The sequence below is a fragment of the Gouania willdenowi genome, chromosome 24, assembly GCF_900634775.1.
Source record: "Gouania willdenowi chromosome 24, fGouWil2.1, whole genome shotgun sequence".
Classification (NCBI taxonomy): domain Eukaryota; kingdom Metazoa; phylum Chordata; class Actinopteri; order Blenniiformes; family Gobiesocidae; genus Gouania; species Gouania willdenowi.
The window spans coordinates 15841892-15866225 of NC_041066.1; the positions used below are offsets into that span (position 1 = coordinate 15841892).

Here is a 24334-nt window from a genome sequence, read left to right on the forward strand (position 1 = left end):
TCGTAAAAAAAAAAAATTTTCTTCCACTACTGGCTTTGTTTTTTCGTTTTTTTAGTGATCCTAATCCTCTTCCGTAGAATATATTGATATTTTCATCAACTAATAAAAACAGAACACCACAAAACTTAAAATTGAATTAAAACTATTTTTCTTTTTCGAAAAGTCATCCAATCAAACCTACTTTTGTTGTGTGGCCGGTAAATGATCCAATAGGAAGTAAGATGCTGGTGTTTGTGGACGTAGGACGTGTTTTTACACATTTATCACATCAAATCTGTGTGTATTTAGAAACATGAATTCTTTTAGTCGACTAAAACTACTATAACTGAATTTCTGAACCTGATTAGTAGTTTAGGGCCTTTTCTTGGCCGCACACGATAATTTGCAATATCTGGTTTGAATTTTCAAAGGTGTGGATTTCAACAATCATCAAATTTCCATTAAAATAGAAAACAGATTGTTTTTTTGGGTGACATTTTGGGATTAAAAAAAATAGCAAGGCTTTCCATGGACATTGTTTCACGATGTTGCCAAATAGAGGAAGTGACAACTTTGCACATCTTAGACGTGTGAAGACGAACGTTTCAGTTCAGTGAGAAGATTTGATTCACAAGATGACTGAAGCTATTCGCGTCGTACCAAAGCTCCTGCTGACATTCCTTTTCCTCACAGGTAAAATGAGACACATTATCACATTCTTGTCATGTTTGGTTTATTTCAAAAATCTTTGCAACTTAAAGATAATGATCTACTTTTTCTGCAGGTTCACACAGAAATGATTTCCTGGTGTTTGCAGACAGCAGATATATCAAATATTCCTGTAGTGCAGATATCGTCTGCTTTTATTTATGGAACTTTGGCACATCCAAGCCAGGTGGTTTCATTGGTATCGTCAGTAATGGTGAAATGGGGACGTCTGAGTCACCGGGTGATGACTCAAAGTGCTACCTACCCTTCGAAGATCTCACAGCGGAGGATGTTGGAGGGCATCAATGCCGAAAAGAGTCAGGTGTCGTCAGATCTTACAGAAGTGAGTACGGGTTGGATAATGTTGAAATTGAAATAAAAACTGCAATAATATTTTCCTCATCTCAGATGCTCCAGTGTTAAAACTGACACCGGAGAAACCCGTGGCACTGCAGTGTGTTTTTTTGAAGTACGTGAAATACAAACACTGCTACCACCTTTCCCAAAAAGTCAGACTGACATGGGTGGACGAGAGTGGCGCACAAATTGAAGAAGACCCCCAGCATCAGATTCAGCATCAATCCCCTTGTGCTGTAACGCTCCACATGGCTCTGAAAAGCCCACAGACGAGGACGGTACGGTGTCAGATGACTGTAGGGGACATTGTCCAAACATCAGTGCAGCTTTTGGTCCGATTACCAGGTTTGAACTAACGGATCAATCATATTTGACAAATACTGTATGACAAAAATAATAAGTGATTTGATTGTATCCACAGAAAGAAAAGGAAAGAGAATTCTATTTGAGCCAGAGCATCAAGGTAAAGTACAGACACACTGCTGTGCACCTGTAAGGAGTTTAATTTGATAGATTAGTGTTAATCCTGCACACATGAACAAAGATTTTTTTTTCGGATGACTGACTGAAAAAGATTTTGGATTTCAAAATGGTGAAAAAAAAATAAAGTTTAAATTACGGTTGTGTCTTAGAATTGTTTATATGGTTAAAAATGGAAGATTCTAAGCTTTCAAACAGTATATGATAATTGTGATATGCTGCTGTATTTGAGAAGCATTTAATCCCTTAAGAGCGTGATCGAGTGAGAACATGCATTTTGAACCGTATTCAGGAACATTGTAGAGACTGTCTATATATTTAGTTCTAGTTTTTTTCTTTTGCCCAAATTACGCCTATGAAATTTGGTATTGATGACTTTCAAACTAACCAATCCCTACCTCATAATTATTGTGTTAATCCGAATTGAGATTTGTTTTGAGAAACATTTTCACTGAGTTTTTAATTATGTAAATGATGTCTTTAATCTAACTTTTGTTGCTTTCAGTTGTCAAAATTAACACAGTGTGCATTTCATGTTCCAGTATTTGAAACAATGCAATATTTTTGATTGTATAATCCAGCCTGATCTTTGTTTTTAGAGCATAACCAGCAGGATGTGATCGGTGCTGCAGTGGGAGTGGTGGGATGTGTGGTGTTGACAGCTATGGTTGCTGCATTTGTTGTGAACAAAAGACGAGCAAGAACCAGTAAGTTACTCAGGCCACGAGTGTGGTGAAATCATGTTCCAGGAGAGGTTTCACATCACATTTTACACAACTGTACTCAGTGGTCTGTAAGGAAATCACTTTCGTAATAATGTTGGCTGCATACATCCCTTTACTGCAACTATAATATAACTTTTTTTTTTTTATCCTCAGTGTGATTTCAGCCTCTTGTTAATGCATTTTTCTTTGACATTTCTCATTTTTGTTCCAGACACCCAGCCTTCAGATGAGTCATTAAATACAGTCGATCCCAACAACGTAAGTCCTATGGGTGATTTATAGTTTATTTTACTGAACGTTAACAAAGTTTGCATCTCTTTTTGTCTCCAGGAGGCAGATATAAATGACGTGATCTACACTGAGATTATGTTTCCAGCCGGCACAGGCCGAAAATGGGTTAAAGAGTGTGAAGACACAGAATATGCTGCTGTCAGATACTAAATGGTGTCATTTACTGTCCGTGTCTGCTTGTTTGACATCAAATAACAGTCATCTCTATGAAAAAAAGTAAAGCATAAAACTACTTTGTTATATCAATACATCAGTCTATTGTTTATTCTTGTAGAAAAAAAAAAATATTTTATTTACTACAACCTATTGTTCATATTGATGTATTTGCTAAATGTTGTTTTTAGTGAGATTTTGACATATTCCCGAATAAATAAACAACAGTTGTTTTAAATAGCTATTTCTGCTAGATTTTTGTCATATGACGCTCGTAATTATTATTGTATAGATTTTAGGCTATATTCATATCTCACATTTTATGTCAAACCTGTTGGTGACTTCTCATTTTCAAACCAAGCCTTGCTTATTTGCTCCTGAAGCTAACTAGATTCTAATTTAACTAAATCAAAAATATATTTGATGATATTTTGCATAAAAGCACTGGGAGAACATGCAAACTGTATGCATAATTGGTTCTGGGTCCAGGGTGTTTTTAGTTTCAGGCTTGTGCTCCCCACCACAATTTTAAACATCAATGCAGAATTAATAAAAAAAAATAAAATAAAAAGTGTGTATATGTGTGTATGTTTTGGCCACGACTTTGCCAAGGAACTCTGTTTGGGTAGAAAAAACTTGATGTTCACAGATCATAATCTTCATTGGACCTTTTTTAAACATCTTTAAAACAAAGCCAGGGTAATGTTTAAAGGATCGATGCACATTTTTAAGTTTGTCCTGCACAATGATCAATGTAATACAGGCATGTCAAACGCTTCTTCATTCAGGGATCAAATATGAAGCAGTTTGATCCCAAGTGGGCTGCAGATTTTGGGCAAGAAAAAAGAGCAATTCCAACATTTTTGTGCCCTAGTTTCCACATATTTTTATAAGTGATATATACAGTATGTAAGACATCGACACTATCAAACCAATAAATGACTGGTACCAGTCTGCAGGATCTTTACTACACTATTCCTTGATTTTATCATACATTTTTGTACAATTTAGTCGAATTTTTGGGGATTGTTTGTAAGAAATGGCAGGATTTGAGAAAAAATGAGAGTTCTTTCGACAATTTGCCGTTAAAAATGGCTTTAGTCATGGAAAAAAATCAAGTCCTTGCAAGTACTGTAGAGTCTTATTAAATTTGTGAATGTGGAGGGACGATATCTACAAATGGATTATTCTGTGGGCCACATTTGGTATTGAGTTTTACACATGCGATGAGTTCGTCTGCACGGTTTCACCATTAAGGCTCAAACCACAATGGTGAGCAAACTCCTCAGCTCTGAACTTCTTCCTGAGTGCACACAGTAACAGTTTTGCACACACACACACACACACACACACACACACACACAAATATGCAGCCTCAGCAGGTAAGTGGCCACCGGAGCCAGTCCCAGTGTTGCTCTATTTGCATTTTAAATGCTTCCAGCCAGCCCACTACTGTGTTCACAGTGCAGTGCAGCACAGCTAATCTACACACCTAAGGCCTGTGATCTGCTGTTGCCGAAACTCTGTGGGGGTCGAGGAGATGCTGAAAACACAAACACCGACGTGAAAATGGAAGGGGGTGAACAAAGACGGGAAAACCTGAAACTCTCACTAAACAGCTGTGGATAGTCGCAGACCAGCCTGACAACATTTGAACTATTATCAATTAATTTATGACGATGTGTCAGAGAGAGGCGTGATATCAGAAAAGGCTCTGGTCAAAACTGAGCAATCTGTGAAACGTACAACATCCAAATAGTTTAAACTTGGCAGACAAGTGATAGAGGTTTAACTTCAATATTTAAAACAAAATATATTGTAGAATATTCTGCATAAGTTGGTATTGGTGTGTGCATTGATTAAACAACAAAAGCAATCACGAGAGAGACCAAGGCTTTCGGAAAAAAACTGAAATTGTGACACTGGAATAGTTTCAATAAATAGGCAATTGTGACTTTGGTAGTGGTGAACACAAAGTATTAATGCTACTAAACGCAGAAAACTCTACTTTTTTTTTTTAGATGCATTTAAATAGATCCATATTTAAGTTAGCTTTTCAAGATTTTAGGTTCTTTGGCCTCAACTGGAGACTACCGTACAGAGAATGTGCAACTCCAGCCTTAACACACGTCCTAATCTAAAAACACATTCGGTGCATTTTTAGTGGACTGAAAGCTCATACAGGTACAGGTCTCTGATGCACTCATCTAACACTCTTTGACTCTGAAACCTGGAATAATCAAGCATTATCTGAAGGTTGAGGATAATTGAATTACTGCACTGTTGTCTCTGTATTCGTAAATGTATTTGCTAAAGTGTAGCAAACAAAGGATGAAAGTGTGAAGGGAGGGAGGGAGATGTGTGCGAGATGCATTGGCTTTATTCAAGGCGTGAGATGTAAACCCAAATAACAGAAAACTCTTGTTGCGGAACTACTTCAGCCCGACATTTACACATTGTACACACAAGAGATAAGCTTTTGGTCAGGGGGGCCTTGAACCCCAGTGAGAATGGGCACCAGCTTGTCTGCAGTGAGGATAGTAGTGGACACATCAGCAGGGGCCAAATGCTCCTGTCCCCCCGGTGTGTGTGAATGTGGGAGAGTGGAGAGCGGCGTGTAAGGGCGGAAAAGTCTGAGTCAGATAGGCCGTACTGTAAGGACAATGCAGGGCTTTGGGGTGGGGGGGGACGGTTCCTGGGATTGTTGTGCGTGTGTGGAACAAAAGGCCTTCATTACAGAAAACCTGCAAAAGGCCAAGGAGAGAGGAGGTGTTAAAAGTGATACAGGGGACAGACAGGCAGAGCAGCTCTAGGGCCGATCCTCTAGTTTCACGGAGCCAATGTGCACACAAAGTGCCTCTAATCCACAAACTAACTCCCACACTGTCTACACTCTGAGGGAAACACCTTCACAACTACTCAAGAGAACTCAACATCAAAACTGTTGTAGACTTCTTTGTTGTAAATGTACTTTTTCACATGTTTTTCCATTGTTTATGCTAGATCGCAGCTAACATACACAAAGTTTTTTAGCTTTGCCAAGGAGGTAATGTTTTCACCGGCATTTGTTTGTTTGTCTGTCTGTTAGCGAGTAGATAGGCTAAAGATAGACCTTACGCCATTGGAAGATTCCATAACATTTTGGAGGGGATCCGGATCAAAATTAGAAAAATCTTTTTCTTTCAATAATGACGAAATTGAAAAAAAGTCATATTTGAGATCTTTATGAAATTTGACTAAGTTATGTCGGGTTGGTTTCTCAATTACCCCATGGAGTTCCTTCCGGATTGGTTCTGGATTGCGCATTTCATTGCAATTCTTCTGAGAAAATGTGGGTGCCCAGACATTTTGACTTACTGTATGGTTATTAATGGGGCTATACATTTCTTAAAGTGTGATTGATCATGATACCAGGATCACTGATCCAGATAACTGTGAATATCTGGCCAGAAGATATTTGGCGCTTGGCCGAGGTATGTGTTCTCTAACTGCTGTTGTTTTCGTCAAATGGGAAAAAGATGTGAAAAAGTATCTCAGATGACTCAATGCATTCATATGTTCATAAAAAATAATGTTGATAAATGCACTAGCACTTGGCAAATAACCTTGAAAGTGAACTGCCAGCATTTAGCTGTGACAAAGAAAAGTGAACACCTGTCGTGGTGAAAAACGTCAAATCAATCAAAAACCTTCACGAGCTCAATTCTGTGCTCCTTGTGATCTGCAACACATTGGCTTTTGTTAACACTTCACATTGAAATTGACCCTGGCTTGATGATAGGACGGCGAAGAGGGAACTGAGTGGGATTTCACAGCCCACAGACAAAAGAAGAGGGAGGGGGGAATCAAATCCAGGACTGACAATTTCCTGATGGGAGGTGCTGCTTATCAGACTCACTGAGGAAGGGGCTGTGTGAGGAGCTACAGGCACGGCTCGAGGAGCCGAGGAACATCATTGTCTGAGATCGAATAGGTGGCAGAGCGGAACCTTTTTAGGGGACACATTTTTCTACGGCCCCCGGGTGAGGAAAACATATTTTCTGTTGCATCTATTCAGGAGTTAATATGCTTAAACTACACATTTTGTGTGCTGTTCAATTGGAGAAGCAGATGGTAAAGCTGATTGTTGAGTTAAGGTAGGCAGTCTCCAAAAGGCAAATAGTATCGTGGCTCAAAGTTTGGCTTATTTTTAGAGACAAATTTGAGCATTTTAAACAACAACTGAACATTTTTTGCAGAGTTTAGATTTGGGTCAAAGGGGTCAGACTTTCACACCTAATGATTAGCTGTATAGCGTGTGCTATTGGTATTCAGTGATTAAAGCCCAGGTGAATCAGTTGTCTTGGTGCAGCAGTGATTTGATTGAGCTGCAGCTGTTGTAATGGCCACCAGCATCTAACCACAGTAGAACACTGTCTGTTTCCAAATGTCTTAATAGTTCCATCAACTTTGTCCAGACTTTCCTCACGTGTCTTTCCCTTCTTCCAGCTCCCATTACATCCCGAGCTATGAATCAGCGGCAGGAGCTGGTGCTGTCTGCTCTGAGGGAGTTCCAGGAGGCCACAGACAGCCCGGGCCTGGAGGCTGTGACCTGTGTAGCCCAGGAGGTGTACCAGCTTCTGGCTCCTTTCCAACTCCCCAAGTGTCCCTGTAAGAATTACCCAGAGTGGACAGGTGTGGACGCTGCAGCCAGAAGTCTGTTCCCAGCCGACGCTCCTGCCGGCCTGCTGCCTCTGTCCTGCAATGGAGAAGGCAATCTGCTGTTTGATGCAGTTAGCATGCTGTTAACGGGTAACACTGAACTTAGCTTGGAGCTACAGGTAAGAAAATGAAGCTTACATTATAAATATCTAGGTTGTAATCCACTAAAAGTAATATTCCTTCTAGCAACAAATGTGTATTTGAAGATTGGGATGTTTAGTCAAAGGCAGACATTTTGAAAGAACACACAGAGGTGTAAAGAGCACTGATATATCCTACTCAGGTAGAAATACAAGAGGAATTGATTGAAATTGTACTCACAAGTACAAGTAAGTCATACATAAAATACTCAAGTACAAGTAAAAAGTAGCTCAATTAAATAGTACTCAAAGTAAAAGTTACTAGTTTCTTAATAAATCTTGTCATGGTTCCCTTGCATACAGTAAACATCTCATCTGTAAATTTAAAAAGGAAGAAACCAAATCTTGCACAGTTGGAACTTAATTTATCTTTTCACAAAGGTATCTGTATTAAATATTGTTAAATGTTTTTTTTTTTTTTTTAAATAACACCAATGAAGTCATTTCAAAATTATATGTATATATAAAAAAAAATTCTCAGCATTCATTGCTGTTTTGGTACAATGCTTTACGTTTAATCTGATTGGTTGCCACTGATGTGATGCATTTGATTGTTGTCTGGTTATTTTATTTTTTGTAGTTTCACAATGTCCGTTGATCATTTCAAAATGAAAAATAATAATTTACTCAGTAATGGTTGGGTGTAGAAATGTAAAACGTACTTAAGTACAAGTAAAATTACAAGTACAAGTACCCATAAAAGTAACTTAATTACAGTAACATGATAATTTTAATCAGTTACTTTCACCTCTGAAAACAAATATGCTGTATCAATAGTTGATATATAGGGTTGCATAAAGGAGTACATTTCTGCGGAATGTTAAAGCTAGAGAATTTTGCGAATACTCAAAAGTATAAACCTTTCGTCAAAATACCTTATTGAAATTAACTGAAAATTTGGAGGAATTTTAAATACCTGTGTCATATTGAAACATAAACATTAGAATCCATTCAAAATATACAATTCAAAACCAACAAATTTTCTACTAAGGTTGCAACATTCCTAGAATTTTTAATTTTGGAAACTTTCAATGGGAATTATTAGGAATTTACAGGAAATTTTCAAAATTGAAGATCGACCCTTAATAAGGATGTTAAATATAGTCAATGTAGCATTTCAAATATCAGCATCAGTTATTTAAAACAGGGGTTCTCAACTGGTCCACGGTTATTAAATCGTAACCCAGATTTTTTTTTTTTTTTAGTTCAGCCAACCAAATTTATTTTTTCTAAAATCGCTGTTGAAAATACACACACATAATCTTTTTAAAAGCATAAATCTATATATTTTCCTGTGTAACGTGCATTTCACAGCATGACTCAAAATAAAAGTTTCTTTCAAAATAAAAGACAAGTCCAACATGAGAGATATTAAGTATTAATTTATTTTTGACCAGCTCTCCGCGACCCACCCAGTATAGGTCCGTGACCCACTTTTGGGTCCTGACCCACCAGTTGAGAATCATTGATTTAAAATGTACTCACATTTTCTGGTTAATTCTAATAAATAATTCCCATGAAAAGTTTTATATTTTTGAATGTCCGTTGAAGTTTTTGTGTAAATAATCTGTTCTTTTGCAACACCAATCTATCACTTTATCAATGGTTGGCAGTAGCAACAGCTTTCTATTGCTAAGCATATTGTGAGTGTTGGTAAAGTTCTGAACCGTGAAGAAAATTGGTCAAACAATATTTTTCCAAATAAGCTTAGCTTGATTAAACGTGAATGTTTTTTTTAAGCTCCTAAATATCATTGTATCACGAAATAATAACATAGTATTGTCAGAAAAACTGCCCAAATTATTTTTTTCTTGGTACATACCTGATTTTGATTTTTGGTGTCATTTCTGTTACTCACAGGTCCGAACTGTGGTGGAAATGGTGTTGTGGAAGAGATACTACTTATCTGAGATGATTGATTCCAAAATGATGCTCCAGGCTGTTCGCTTCAGTCTGTCTGTTGAGGAGTCGGCAGACATGCTCAATCTACCTGTAACAGTGTTGGAGGCTATGTTTGACGCTGACGTGAAAGCTTCCTGCTTCCCTGGCTCCTACGCCAACATGTGGCACATATATGCCCTGTCTTCAGTCCTGCGGTTTAACATCTACTCCATTTACCCTTTGTTTAATTTTAAGATCAGACCTTATTTCAATAGAATAATCCGACCGAGGATTCTGCCGGAAGGTCTTGTGCCACCAACCGTCCACGTCATGTGGTCCGGCCCACTGCAGCCTGGCTCATTCAGGCCCAATCACTTTGTTGCACTGGCTCGGATGGATGACCCCCCGTTGAAAAGCCCGCTCAGTGAGCAGAGGGTGTCGCCATCCAATAGTGACGAGCAACCAAACCACAACTCGAAGCCATCATTCCACAGCCTGAAGGACAAGTATAACATCACCAAGAGCACCTTCTACCGCTGGAAGAGGCAGACGCAAGATCACAGCAGGAAGTCAGCCATCCGTTACGATGCAAAGTATTTCCTACAAGCCTGTTTCTTGGAGGGCAAAGTCGTCTCTTTACACGAGTTTAAAGCAATCTTCCCTGAAATCTCAAGGTCATCCTATTACAACTGGAAGCATGAACTCATGAAATCTGGAGGAACCTTCTCCACCTCTGCAGAAGATACTAGTCCAGGGGAGAGTACAGAGCAGGAGGCCTGGTCATCCCCTGAAGCAAAGCAGGATGACTCAGACCACCACGATAGTGTTGCCAGTATGTTTGGCCTCAGTCTTGGAAAGATAGATATAGAGAGGGCTAATAATTTAGCACACATGGCTGAAGCCAAGCGCCGTTTGCAGAACTGCATCGCCACGAACACCTCCTTCCCCTTCAGAGTTTTCAAGAGAAGCTTCCCTGGGATCTCAAGATCAACTTATTACAACTGGAGAAAAGAAGCCATGCTCTTTAACAGAGGGTATAAATGCAGTGCAGGCAGCAGTGAGGACAGCTCGGATGCAGACAAAAGCCACAGCCCCAAAAGTCTATCCCCAATCCCGTCTCGCATAAGCCACCCTCGGCCAAGGATCTGCAGACAAAAACACAAAAGCTTCAGGATGGCGTACATCAGCAAAAAGCAGCTGAGAGAAGCTGCCAAATCACACCTTTTGAAGTCCAAATGCTCACTGACCAAGTTCAAGCTCAGGTTCCCGTCCATGTCCCCGTGTTTTTACTGGCTGTGGCGCAACGGCTGGAAGCACAAGCCTAAGATGGTCAGCCATATTGCAGAGATCAATGTCCACAAAAGTCCAGAGAACACCGAAACAGAGAAAATGATGGAAGAGAGAAGTGTGGAAAACCAATCTATGCCCACTTTTTTCAAGAGCCCACAAAATATGCAGAATCCCATCATGCCAGCTTTGAATCATCCACCGCCAGGATCCATGGTTCACATTAAAGCGCCTGTGCATGAGCAGATGTTTGCTATGGATATGGTCTCCTTGGCCAACTTCAAGGCCAATGCCAAGCTCTTCCTACAGCAGCGCTTTGAGGAAAAATCCTTTCCCACATTCAAAGAGTTCCGATCCTACTTTCCGTTCACGCCGCGCTCAACGTACTACATGTGGAAGCGCGCTTTGCATCATGGGGTTTCTCTGATTCACGGCTAACTGACGCAAAGCTTGTTTTGAATTGCTGCAGAGCAACACTTTTTGCTGACGGACCTCTTGGCATGGGAATGTTCTTTTCTGGCAGCTTGTTGAAAACAATCCATAAAGACTTCATCACATCAGCTCAGTGTCAACGGGACACAGCAGATAATGACGCCCTCCTGGGTATTTAGATGTATGAGAAAAGAAACAAGAGCAGTGAGACAGTTTGGCCCTGCATGTTGCCTTCCAGGCAAAGGGCAGTTCAAAGCAGTTTTTTTTTTGTGGTATTTTGTTTGAAGTCATTCCTTTTCTCCTTTGTTAGTGGACTTGGAGCCATTAAAAAAGACTTTTTTTTTTTTTTACTTTTCACTGATACTGTTGATGTTTTGCTATACTGATGGATGTTTGTTTTTTTCCTATAGATTTAAAAAACACTATATTTTGTACTCATTTGAAAGTGTCTTGTTTTCTGTCTATTTTGCAGTTCTTGTTGTTCCATATAAACCAAAACCCTATTTTTTTTAAAAAAAAGAAATGTGCCTTTTTGCAAGAAAATACCTAAAAAACAAAAAAAAAACATTTTGACAGGTGTATTCACATTGCAAAGGTCTCATTATTGCATGTTTTGCTCATAATCCACAAATTCTGCTGCTACATCTGACTTGTTCAACAACTCAGCTCGACAACTGAATGTAATGAAGATTTTTTTTTTTTTTTTAAACATGTACCGATTCCCTCATTTCACAAAACTACCTCATTTTTGTACGAGTTGCCATTATAAGCTGCACAGATTGAAGCGTTCTGAAGAACTGCCTCTGTATAATCAGTGACACTTACTGTGCTCTGTATTTATTATGTGTCTGATGGGCTACTGTTAATACTGACCGCTCGGAAAATCTTTACCCTTCATATGAATAAATTCTCAACCAAAATCTAGTTATGTTTTTTTGTTTTTGTCTTAATTGTGTTGTCAAAACCACATTTTTGCGTTCCTGCTTTTGCTTACATTTTTTTTGTAGGTCAGTCTAAATATGAGAACAAGATGATTAATAACTCCTAAAGTAACATCTTTAGTTGGTGTTTTTAATTACGTTTCACTCATTTAAAGACACTTTTGAGCTTTTTGGACTCTTGGGAGTTGAGCCTCCGAAGTTTTACAAGGTCACGTTAGTCCATGCTAAGTTTTTTTCAGTAACAGAAAATGGCCATTTTTGGGAATGGTATAATGGTTTTTGCCCAAAGCTGCTTCTCTCTGTAGTTATTGTGCTTATGCTAATAAGCTGCTGGTTAAGGAAGAGGGGTGAGGGGGCTAATTGTATGCATGGAGACAGAGGTGTTGGAGATAAAACCAAGAACATTCAGGGACGTGGGGGAGGACTATTGGTACGGTGGATGGGTGTTGCTGTACCTTTTTTTTTTTTGTCTTAAGACTATTATTGAAACTGCAGCTAGTGATTGGGTATCACTACATAGTTCTTGTGGGAGGGTGTTGGTAAAATTTCTGCATGTGTTTGGATTATATTCATAGGATTTGGTAATGTTTATTCATCTCAAATACTCTTATTACTTGCGCACATGGGCTTTTATTAAAAAGGACTTAAAGTTCAGATCCAGAATTAAAGAAAAGGTTTTGCTTTATATGTAATTTCTGTCAATGAAAGGTTTGTTCGGGTTTGATTAAAAGGCTGCTAAGTAAAAGAATCTGGGGGAAATAGGTTTTGTATGGAAATAATTTGCTAATTGTATTTTCAATAACCTTTTAGTTTTCTATTAGTCCACACAGTGTTATATTGACAATTGGTGTTTCAATACAGACATTGCACATTTAAAATAGCCTAATGTGTCTAATAATAAACACAATTATGCAATAACATAAATTCATTTATTTAATTGCAATAACAATACATGCAATGCTGTCTTAAAAAAGAAAGCACTTCTTGTAGTGTTGACCTTTGACAGCTTCTGCAGACGAGGTAAAAATAAAAATAAATTAGCACTGCTGGACATTCGATCCTCACAAAAAGCTATGGAAATAAGTTATTTAGGGGCGTATACATCCAAAATAGAAATGGTTCCAGTTACAGGTATAGAAGCATATAAATAAAACATAACACACATGCACATTGCTCAATTATTTCTTATTTCTGAATAAATATGTATTGCTATCTATTTGAACACCTTTTTCTTATATGTGATGTCCTCGACTATAGATGAACTATTTAGGAGAAGGCATAGTTGAGTATGCGTTGATCAAGCTAATGCCTTATTTTCCATTTGGTCCATCTTTAATTTAAACCACAATCATGTTTTTAGTCGCCCACCTCTCTGTTCAGTCTCCCTGCTTCATTATGCTGTCCATATCCAAAGTTAATATTCGTCTATCTAAAGGTAAACAAATTTAGAAAAGCACGCCCACAGTAATTTCCATTAATTTCAATACAATACATGAAAGTCTTAGCCCTCTCTGCAAATATATTACATAAATATAAATTAATTACAAACACTTTAAATAAAGCAACCAATCATACTAGTATAACATAAGCTTTAATGACCATTGCTCTATCAATAGTCTTACATTAACAGTAAACATTGAAAATAAATCTGAAACTTTGAAATGTGAATGACCAAATACACCAAACATGTTTTTTTTTAAATTAGTAATAAGAGTAATCCAGCTAATGATCCTTTTTTTGTGGAAATCTATTAATAAATAGCTAATGTGTCCAACATCTAGTTTAGATTATCTATAGTCACTGATTTACTTGTGAATCTGCTGGTGTTTATCGAAGCAAACATGCAAAATCATAATTAAAACTGTTTGTTTTGTTCATCTTCGTGAATGCATGACAGAAGGAACTCTCACTGCACCAAGCCACAGAATACATTTCAATAAAATAGAATGAAAAAAACAAAAACATTGAGGGCTGCAAAGTGGGAACTGTGGTCTTTAAGAACTGTGAACTTGGAGACTTTTTAAAGCCAAAGTGTCGTCGATGGAACTTGAGCAAAACACCGAGAAAGAAAAGAAGAAAAAAAACTGTGGTAAACTTCCTATGTTGAATAAAACTTTAGGTTAAGGTATTCTGTTAAATGTATATATAGCAGCAGTTGTTATAGCAACGTTAAGCTGCGTGGCTATTTTTGTCCACTAGATGGCAGTAGTTCACCTCTCTCTCTCTCTCTCTCTCTCTCTCTCTCTCTCTCTCTCTCTCTCTCTCTCTCTCTCTCACACACACACACACACACCTCCATCACAAAAACACACGTGTCACATGGTGTGTGACTACAGTTTATGGTATTTGGTTCAAGGTGGGTTTTTTTTTTTTCAAGATACTTTTTATGTTCACTTCATCAACGACAATAATCCTTCTTAATGCAGACAGGGAATAAGCTTAAAACAACCAAAGGTGATCAGACGATAATGCTGTTTATAGCTAAGAAGAAGAAGAAGAAGAAGAAGAAGAAGAAGACATGCCGTAGGAATATGTATCTTAAACTTGCCAAACCAAATGTAAATTTTCACAACTGAACATTTTAGTGACACACATTTTTTTAAAAAACACAATTATGACCTGATTTCTATTGTTGAACCAAAAAAAATGGGTATCATTTTTTTGCTTGAGATCAGACTCTGCTGCTCTTCACCTTCTCACAAGCTACATGAGTGGCAACTTCAAAATGCATTACTGCATTCCTGGCTTGATGTCAGCAGCAAAAATAAAAAAATGATTGTTTACCAGTGGCTGTTAGTTTTTCATCAAAGTCGTCTCACAACTAAATGCTCCAGATCCAAATTAAAAAATGTAAAAGCTGAGAGGGAACTTTTTATTAGCTGTCATATTTGGTTATGTCTACGTCGGGAATAATTAAAAACCCGTCTGTAGCCTTCGAGTTGATATTTTCACCCTCCAACAATGTCAAAACAGGAGCCAAAACTCCCCTCGTTTGATTTACACTTGCTTCTATTTTGATGACTGTGCCTGCTGAATATTGATGATTTGTGGTTGCGTTGTCCAAATTGCGTAAGTGTTCCCATCATTCAAACATTATCAATAACTTGGTCACCTCCTTCAGACGCAGTCTGTGATTGAGCATCATTCCACCGTAGGTGGCAAAAGAGAAAACATCACATCAAAGGGACTTTTGATGAGACGTGGGATGAGAATATCTCTTTTATTCAAATCTTGGAGTGAGGAGAATCAAAGAAGTGTTGCTGAGTTAAAACCAGGGCGCTCTCTCAGGGACGATGCAACTCCACGTTTGACTTGACAATGAGACCGACGAGAATCTATCCCTGTCGAGGTGTGCGTCTGCCTGTGAAATGAAGTTCTGCATTGTTAGCGACAGTTAGGGAGACATGATGCTTTCTCTGAATTCTCCATGAGTATTCTGTGTTTTTAATGCCTAATTATGCACATTGTTGTGGCTGACATTGCTTTAGATCTGAAGGGACTCGGCAAGAAGAATTTTGTAAATGCAGACTTGAGTTGAAAGGCATTACCCACTGCTTTGAGATTATTATTCATGATGACAGTTAGAAAGGGCATGGATCACTACTCCCCTGTTTGGTCATTTATACTGCAGGGATGCTGCTGTTATATCTGCCACCCTTTTCATTCCCTAACAAACCCCCCCTGACAGATGCTGCCAATGAGTGCCAACCTCTGACATGTTCTACCATTAACTTCTGTTTCACTCTTTAATTGCAGACTAAATCAATATTTCTGTGATGCCCTTTGTTGTTGATAGATGAAGAAACTAAACAAGTCAAAGTGCATGAGAGAAATGATGAATTGTCAGTGTCCGCTGGTGTCAGCAGTAGCTACAGACACTCTGCTCCCGGTTTCAGCCGCTGCTCATGCCCACATGCTGACGAATGAAAATCAGGGCCAAAGCATCTGATCGATGCTGGGCTGCTCGTTTGGGGTCCAACTTCAGTGACCATTTGTGTTGGGTTTTTTTCCCATCCCTGCCACTGTCTCGCATTTGATTCAACAAATGCAGAGGCAAACTAAGATGGTTTTGAAACTAGCACTGGAACTGACAAAGCTGTGAGCCAGTAGGGAAATGAGATCACAGCACTTGGTTTTCTATCGCGACTGTTTCCTCTGGGAGCATTCAGATTTAGGTGGCAGCACTGTCAAGAGGCTGGATTCATTTACTCAGTACGATGCTATATTATAATTTGCCTTTGGAGCAACTGTAACCAGCATTGAAAAGAATCAATTTTTCCAAAGTAAATTCTCAAGATGGAACACAAACACCAATTGATATAAAGCTGCTGGAAAACTAGGGTTTCTCTTTCTGGTTCTCCCTCAAGTCTATGTGTAGTTGACATACTGTATTCTCTAGTCCAGGGGTCACCAACACGGGGCCCATGGGTTCCAGATAGCCCACATGGACCATGTGAGTTACCTTAAGGCGTGTTCCAACAGCAGCACTAGTCATCAATGGCCATGTTTACATGGGAGCTTTAATTCCTCTTTAATTCAGAATAAAAGTTAAATCCTTTTTAAACTAATCTTGTAAACACTTAATTCCGCTTTATGTTAATTCCGGTTGTTCTGCACGTGCGCAATTTGCCGCGATGACGCGCTGGTAACGACATAATCCAGGATGGCCGCCCGGACGAGAGCCAAGACTATTTAGCCTTAGAAGACATGGAAATAATGAAAACAGTGGATGAACGGAAGCAGAAACGTGGGAACATTCACACAGACACGTGGACTTATGACACACACACGGACATCAGCAAACGGAACAGGCTTCATTGGACAGGTGATACTAAAACTCAGAGATGGAGTAAATGTGGCCCCGCACTGCATTCACAGGCTGTAATATCACCAAGTTTATCATTGCACCAGTTGTTAGAGCTACTGATTGTTTTCCGGAGTTTTACTGGGCTTTATTTATCTGTGATTAGTTTGTGGTGTTTTTCCCAATAGACATGATACGTCAAGTTCGCCCCCTGTCCAATCACAGCCTTCCCAACACCCCGCGGAATTGAATAAAGCCGAATAAATTGATTTTCCATGTAAATCTCAATTCGGGAATTACTATTTCCATGTAAACACGAAGCAGAACACTTTAATTCCGAATAAAAAGAAGAAAAAAAAACATAATTTAACTGTGGCCATGGTTTCATTGTGATCACTTTGGGAAAACCACCAGGAAGAAGTGTCTCCAAAGTGATCACGGGCGAGATTGTGTCTTTGTGTAACTTCACAGGCTAAAGAAAAGATGCTGCTCTGTGTATAAGCAGAAAAAAGGCAAGGCAAGGCAAATGTATTTGTATAGCACATTTCACACACAAGGCAACTCAATGTGCTTTACATGACCAAAAAGTGCAACAGAAAACATTCAACAGCCTAAAATCTATAAGAACATCATTTAAAATCATCAGTAAAATAATTTTAAATCATCAACAAACAAATTACATCAACAACATGACCAAAAATCTCCCTCTCAATCCTACAATCATCAATCATACTTACAGTATAACCTCCAAAAGATTCACATACAAACAACAACTGTGTGAACTGATTGTTTGACAAGTCTGCAAAATCCTAAAAAACCCTGATTGCATCAATAAAAACAAAAGTATCTTAAAATGTCAGATGAGAAGAAGACTTTTCTTTTTGTGCATGAAGGAACAACTCCTGATGTGTGGTTTAAAAACCCTATTTCTACTGATATTTTCACTGTAGGTGGAGCATGGCTGTGTGCGCCGTGTTTGTGTCCTTTTCTTTGTACAAATTATGGAGAATCAAGCTTCCCCACATTGCTATTCAGAAGCCGCTATTAGATTTAAATATGAAAGCCTTTCCAGTTGCCTCAGCATCACCAAATGAACCTCCCCTAATGACTGTGTGTGCGTGTTCCATTGTGAGCTGGCTAGGTGTACGCATCAGCTTTTGCCTTGGCTAATGGCCAACATCCGAGTCCGTGATTGGAATCATGGAGACTATGAACCATGAACCCATTTCAATGTCTCCTCCTTTTGTCGGCTAGATTCAAGAGATAACAGCAAATTGGACGCATTTATTTCAGTGCAACAAAAGAAAAGGGAAAGACAGTAAAACGGCAACATTAGGGTTTGGATAATACTTTAAAATAAGAAACGAAAACTTTACAACACAAGTTTTGCATTAGGGAATAAACTTTTAGAAGTGAAGAGTGGAAATGTAGTGAAGTTCAGTAATCAGGAGAAGAAGTAATAATAGCACATCTTACAGAATAAGAAGGTGGGCAGGGTGAGAGACTAATCATTACAAAGGCTGCAACAATTTGCAATAACTACAACTTTAATAACATCTATTATTTTGGTCACACAAATGGAAATCTAACTGGACACGTTAATATTATATGATGTAGGCTAGATGGGCTCCTGGAAATAAAGAGACACATTGGAGAGAAAACCAAATACATATATACATAGACGTAATTCATATTCTGAGGCTGCATGTGTTCACTTACGCAAGGGGGAAATTTAGAGTGAAACTCAGTCAAACTACAGCTACAATCAAACTCAAAATGAGAGATTTAAACGACGTGAATTAAACCATTCCTCGTGTCATTTTTTCTACGAGTTCATTTGGCTGAATTATTCCCTCTGCTTATCTACACAACTCTATATAGATAGCTACAGAGTTGTAGAGTTCAGATATCTAGAGCGTTGTGATCATTTAAGAGATACAAAAAGCAAAGATTGTAAATATTTCACATATAAACTCAAGTTGATCTTGTGAAAAAAATTCTTCTTCTGACACAAGTTTGACGCTGAGTTCACACCGGGATTTCAACAATATCTAAAAGAGTATGGAGCATTAATACACATGTGAAATGATTATTTCATACTCTGCAACATAACCTATTAGAGCAATGAATGGCCTATTTCCAGTGTTGGGAACGTTACTTTAAAAAAGTAATGAGTTATAGTTACTCACTACTTGTTCCAAAAAGTAACGGAGTTAGTAATTGAATTACTCTATAATAAAAGTAACTCATTACCAAGGAAAGTAACTATTTGCGTTACTGTTAAAAAAAAAAAAAAAAGTTGCTATATGTCAAAGAATTCAGATTTTTTAGATGTGTGTGTCGTTGTGAGGTGTTTCATTCAATATAGTTGCTTACAACGGATGTCGACGAAGTCTTCACTCCTGGATATAATGTACACTTCACATGCACGTTCTTACCTTTGACCACAATTAATTTAAAGTAGTGTTTGTATCGCCACCTTAAAAATGTCAACTTTTCATCAGACTGCTCCACGCTCGCCATCTCTGCTGCTTCATCAAATCTGTAGTGGTTGTGTGTGTGTGTGTGTGTGTGTGTCGCATGTGCTGGCACATCGCCTTCGCCAATCATAATCGCTCACCTTGTTTTTAACCCGCCTCCCCTTGCTGGCCCATGTGTAAAAACACTGGCTCTGATTGGCTACCATGAAACATGACGCCGCCTTAGCCAATCATAATCGCTCACCTTGTTTTTAACCCACCTCCTCACTACAGCTGCGTATGAAGCCAGGGTTGCTTTCGGATAAAAGTTTATTCAATACATGTAACGCACCGCATTTTAACGTTCAGTAACGATAACGGCATTGTAACGGCGTAAAAAGTAATTAGTTATATTACCCCGTTACTGAAAAACAAACGCCGTTATTTTAAACTCCGTTATTCATTGACGATAATGGAAATATAGACTGGAAGAGATGAAGTTTAGGTTTTTTTTTTTAACAAAGTACAACACTAAACAAAAAATAGGTTCATTGCTTGTAAACAATATAGAGAAAGCAACAGTTTCTACAACCAATGTTGTTCCCGTGCACATCCATCAATAACAGTAAAGATTACAGACACGTCTCATTACTCTACAAGAGACTCTTTAATATGCACAAACCTTTTTCATTTTTCAGTTGACGTAATGGATAAAGACTTTAAATCAATTAGACTTTAGGAAGGAAAAATGTTTTTAAATTAAGGTTAATCCGGAACTCCCTCCCACCCAACATCAGAAACATCGATACCTTACCTCTCTTCAAATCCAGTCCAATCTGCACATTCTCTGTAAATTCTCGTTTCTAATTTAATCTACATTGCTTTTCCTTTCTCTTCTTCTTTGTATTATACTGTTTTTAATGTATTGCACTGTTTTTATTATTCTGTTTTTGTTGTAAAGTGTCCGCGGGTGGCCTGAAAGGCGCTTTTTAAATAAAATTAACAATTATTATTATTATTATTATTATTATTATTATTATTATTATTATATTTATTCCAGACATAAACGCATGTTTGCATGTTTGGCGTCACATCCCAGTCCTCCATCCCTTCCTTTGTACATGTTTATCTGGGCTGCAGGGTGCTGGGGCATATCCAAGGTTACTGGGGTGGCCGTCAGAACTGACGAGACTTAAGATTGACAACCCAGGGACACATGTCATGCATACTGGTAAACACTGGTACACTACAAAGACAAGTGGATTTACATGCAGGAAAGTAGGAAACAGTGTCGACCAAAGTGAAGTTCTTCCATCAAACTGACAAACTGCAGATTTTCAGGTGATCGGAGTTTTGTGGTCAAGCATAAAGATATATTGAGTCATTTAAGAGAAGATTATTTACACTTTACCAGTGTGTGTGTGTGTGTGTGTGTGTGTGTGTGTGTGTGTGTGTGTGTGTGTGTGTGTGTGTGTGTGTGTGTGTGTGAGTGGGTGCTGGAGCACAGCAAAAAACGCTGGTTCCTCTCACAATGCTGAATTATAGCTGTGTCACTTTCAATCAGGTCTGTAATATTTCACAGTGAACAAGAGAAGTCTCAGACCTCTGACTGAGTTCATTTGTTCACCCTTCTCCTCCAAAAGCACTACTCTTTGATTTTTATTGTGATATCGGAACTACTTGGTCCTAAAAAATCACAAAGGAAGAAACTTTTTTGAAAATCTTTTACTCCAGTTCGTGAGAAACACATAAGGTAGCATCCTTAGGAGAACATCTGATTCTTTCTGTGCTACTAGAAGAAACACACTTTGGAGATGGAGCTCTGAGCAGGTTTTTAAAAAGTTTGGGTAATGGGAGAGACGAGGGCTAACAACACAAAAATAATAAACGGTAAAAGATACGACTCCCGTTGAGGATTCCTGCTGAGCGAGGCTGGGCGACATTTACACAGAGATCAAGGTGCAGTGAATCTTTCTCGTATGATAAGATGAAACAATGAGGAACGGCAATACAATAATGTGTAACTGATAAAAAACGCTGGTGTTCCTCAAGGTTTGATACAGAAACATTTTACTGAATAGTTCCTCAGTGATTTCATCCCACCATCTTAGCACCATCCAATATGTTGGCTTATGTTTCAAATTGAATGAATCCATTTGGACAAAACAGTGGCGAAGTTGAAAGGTGAGACAATAAAAAAAACATTGTATAGGGAATTGCGTGTCTGATTGGACACTGGACTGTCCATCTCTCTGGACAGTCAAATGGCACTTCCGCATTCCGTCTGTGTGATGTCATTTGGTTCTCTTGCAATACGCTGTGGAGCAAAGGAAATTGGGGGAGATCTTCTTTGGACATTTTTGAGTTGGAGTAGTGGGGGCAAAAACTCACTCACAATTCTGTGAATATATTTTCTGTGTTTATTTTCAATATACTTGCAAACAACTACATTTACTCAGTGTTTTGGTTTTGTTCAGTCTCTATGACATTTGTAAACAGGGTGTATATGCCCAGAAATATACTGTATGTTCTTAAAGGGTTTTGACATTTTAAAGGAAACTCATCGACTGTACAGACAAAATAAAACGTAATAGAATACTAACTATATACTTTTACATTTATCCTATACGCCAGGAGGGAAACCTGGCTGGCACCCATAGAAAAGAACCTAACCATAATTAAGAAATAAATAAATAATATTAAAATAATAGCAATTATTACAGCTATTGACCAACTGCCAAACCGTCACAACCCGACCCTGCTGCTGAAGCATGCCAAACTTCTGTGGCCTCCAGTGGGCACAATTCAGCCCCTAGCCAAAAACAAACCACATATTCGTACACAGGGGAATAAAATGCGTCCGCTGATGCTACATTTTCCATGAAATAAGCACTTTTATACACTGCAAATTTGCTTTTCGCCTCTAGTGGGCGCAGTTCTGACTGACACCTCGTTTGGCTCAGCGCATGGAAGCACTATCGACGCTGGAGCCGCTCTCACATTGTTCTCTACCGTAGACACAGTACACTCCCATAGGGACACACGCCCTGTGTTTAAGAGCAGAGAGAAGTGCTTGTTTTTTTCCATGATTTTGAGACCCAATTTTATATACTTAGCTATTTTTTTTCCGTCTTTCAAATTTGGCTCAGTGGTCAATGACACGTGTTTCTGTGATGTGACAAACTCATAACACAAATGTATTTCTGCTTTACACGGACTTTAAGGCACTGTGAGGTGTAAATTAAACTGATGTAAAATGGAAGATCCATATTCAGCCAAAAATCAATAATTGTTAATAATTGAAAATCGAGACTTCAATAATCGGTTTGGAAGAAACTGAGCTGATTAACCCCCCCTACAGTCCACTTGGAATGGATTTTACTTTGCTGACATAATGTCTGACATTAATATGGAGGAAAAGACGCACATAGACGGTCCTAAACCAGCGTGCTGGATCAATAAAGTGGTACAGTAAAAATAATGTGATAGATCTACACAGCTGTAACGCTCACCAAAAATGTATTTCTCACCAGCAAAATGTAACGTTTCGGGCTTTAGCCCTTCGTCAGACGAAGCCCGAACCGTTACTTTTGGCATTAATATGGTTTTTATTTTATTTTGTTGAAGTGCAAACTCCTATGTAAAGACTCTGGATCTTGTGCTTTAAATACCTACTGTGTGAGTGAAGCGGAGACACTTTATTTTCATTAACTCTGAATTAAACGAGGTTTTCCTCCTGGAGTGAAAGTTCAATCTGTCTTGATTTATTGGCTTTGGAAACAAACGCAGCAGATGACCAAATGATCCCATGGGTCGAACTCTTCAATTAAAGTCAGCTGCTGGAGCAGAACAGTGTTGCTATGTGTCCAATCTGAACAGGCTTTATCTGGAAATATTGACTGCATTCTTCATTTATAACTGCAAGTGTTAAAGCCAACTAGAGATTGTGAGTTTATCGACACACACCAAATATTACATTCCAGACCTCACGCAGACATATCTTATTTACAGTCCTTTACTACAAATATAAAGAAAGTAAACCTCATTTTCTCACATGGTATATTTTTTTATCTTATTGTTTTGCCTTCTGCCTGTCGTTTCAGTTAATCTCTTTGTCTCCACGTGCATTGATTACCTACCCACCCATCTGTTCCTGATCCTAATCAAACCTAATGTGAACATCAAAGCGCTCTACTCCAGAGTCGGGTTGTTTTTATTGGCCTTCTACATCCAGACTGTGTCTGTCAGCGTCTGAATTTACTGCTGTTTGGTTACAGAAGTACCGTAAGTGCATTATGGCTGCCTCACCTGCACTTTCTCTGAGATCTATGTACATGCTCAGTGATTGCTCTAACAAACTCCTACATGTATTTTCACTTCATTATCATTAACCTGTAGAAGCTTGGGTTCTGCAAATGTGTCTATCACTATGTGATGATGGAAGATGTATACCTGTTAGTTTATGGTTTTCATGAAGTTGTAAACTTTTCAGGGCCTTTAAAGAGTTCTCCAACTTACAATCAGCAGAGGTGAAAGTAACAAATTACAAGTGCTCACGTTACTGTAAATGAGTTGCTTTAATGGGTACTTGTACTTTTTTTTAAAAGTATCTTTCTAAATCAGTAATTTTACTTTTACGTTTTACATTTTTTACCTTTGAAGTACACTCTTTACACCTCTGACAATCAGACTAATACTACATCACACTTACTTTCATAATGTTTTGTTTCTAGGCTGTTAATTAAATGATACTGTTTAGAAAAAGTACCAAAAATAACGAAAACTTTTTGGTGCTACACACCCACAAACGCATCATTTACTTTTTGGTACTACACACCCACAAACGCATCATTTACTTTTTGGTACTACACACCCACAAACACATCATTTACTTTTTGGTGCTACACACCCACAAACACATCATTTACTTTTTGGTACTACACACCCACAAACACATCATTTACTTTTTGGTACTACACACCCACAAACGTATCAA

General features: G+C 38.4%; 2 protein-coding genes across 2 annotated transcripts; both read left to right on the top strand.

Moving 5' to 3' along the window:
* The first annotated feature begins 558 nt into the window (after positions 1-558).
* Positions 559-3210, top strand: LOC114457866 (uncharacterized). The gene is made up of 7 exons (XM_028439987.1): positions 559-672; positions 764-1030; positions 1096-1389; positions 1466-1507; positions 2124-2231; positions 2461-2507; positions 2580-3210. Exons 1-7 carry the CDS (start codon positions 615-617, stop codon positions 2688-2690), a joined length of 927 nt encoding a protein of 308 aa, XP_028295788.1. The 5' UTR covers positions 559-614; the 3' UTR covers positions 2691-3210.
* Positions 3211-7186: 3976 nt separating this feature from the next.
* vrtn (vertebrae development associated) lies at positions 7187-11140 on the top strand. The gene is made up of 2 exons (XM_028439986.1): positions 7187-7513; positions 9395-11140. The coding sequence occupies exons 1-2, from the start codon at positions 7202-7204 to the stop codon at positions 11138-11140; spliced, it is 2058 nt and encodes a 685-aa protein (XP_028295787.1). The 5' UTR covers positions 7187-7201.
* The last annotated feature ends 13194 nt before the right edge of the window (positions 11141-24334 follow it).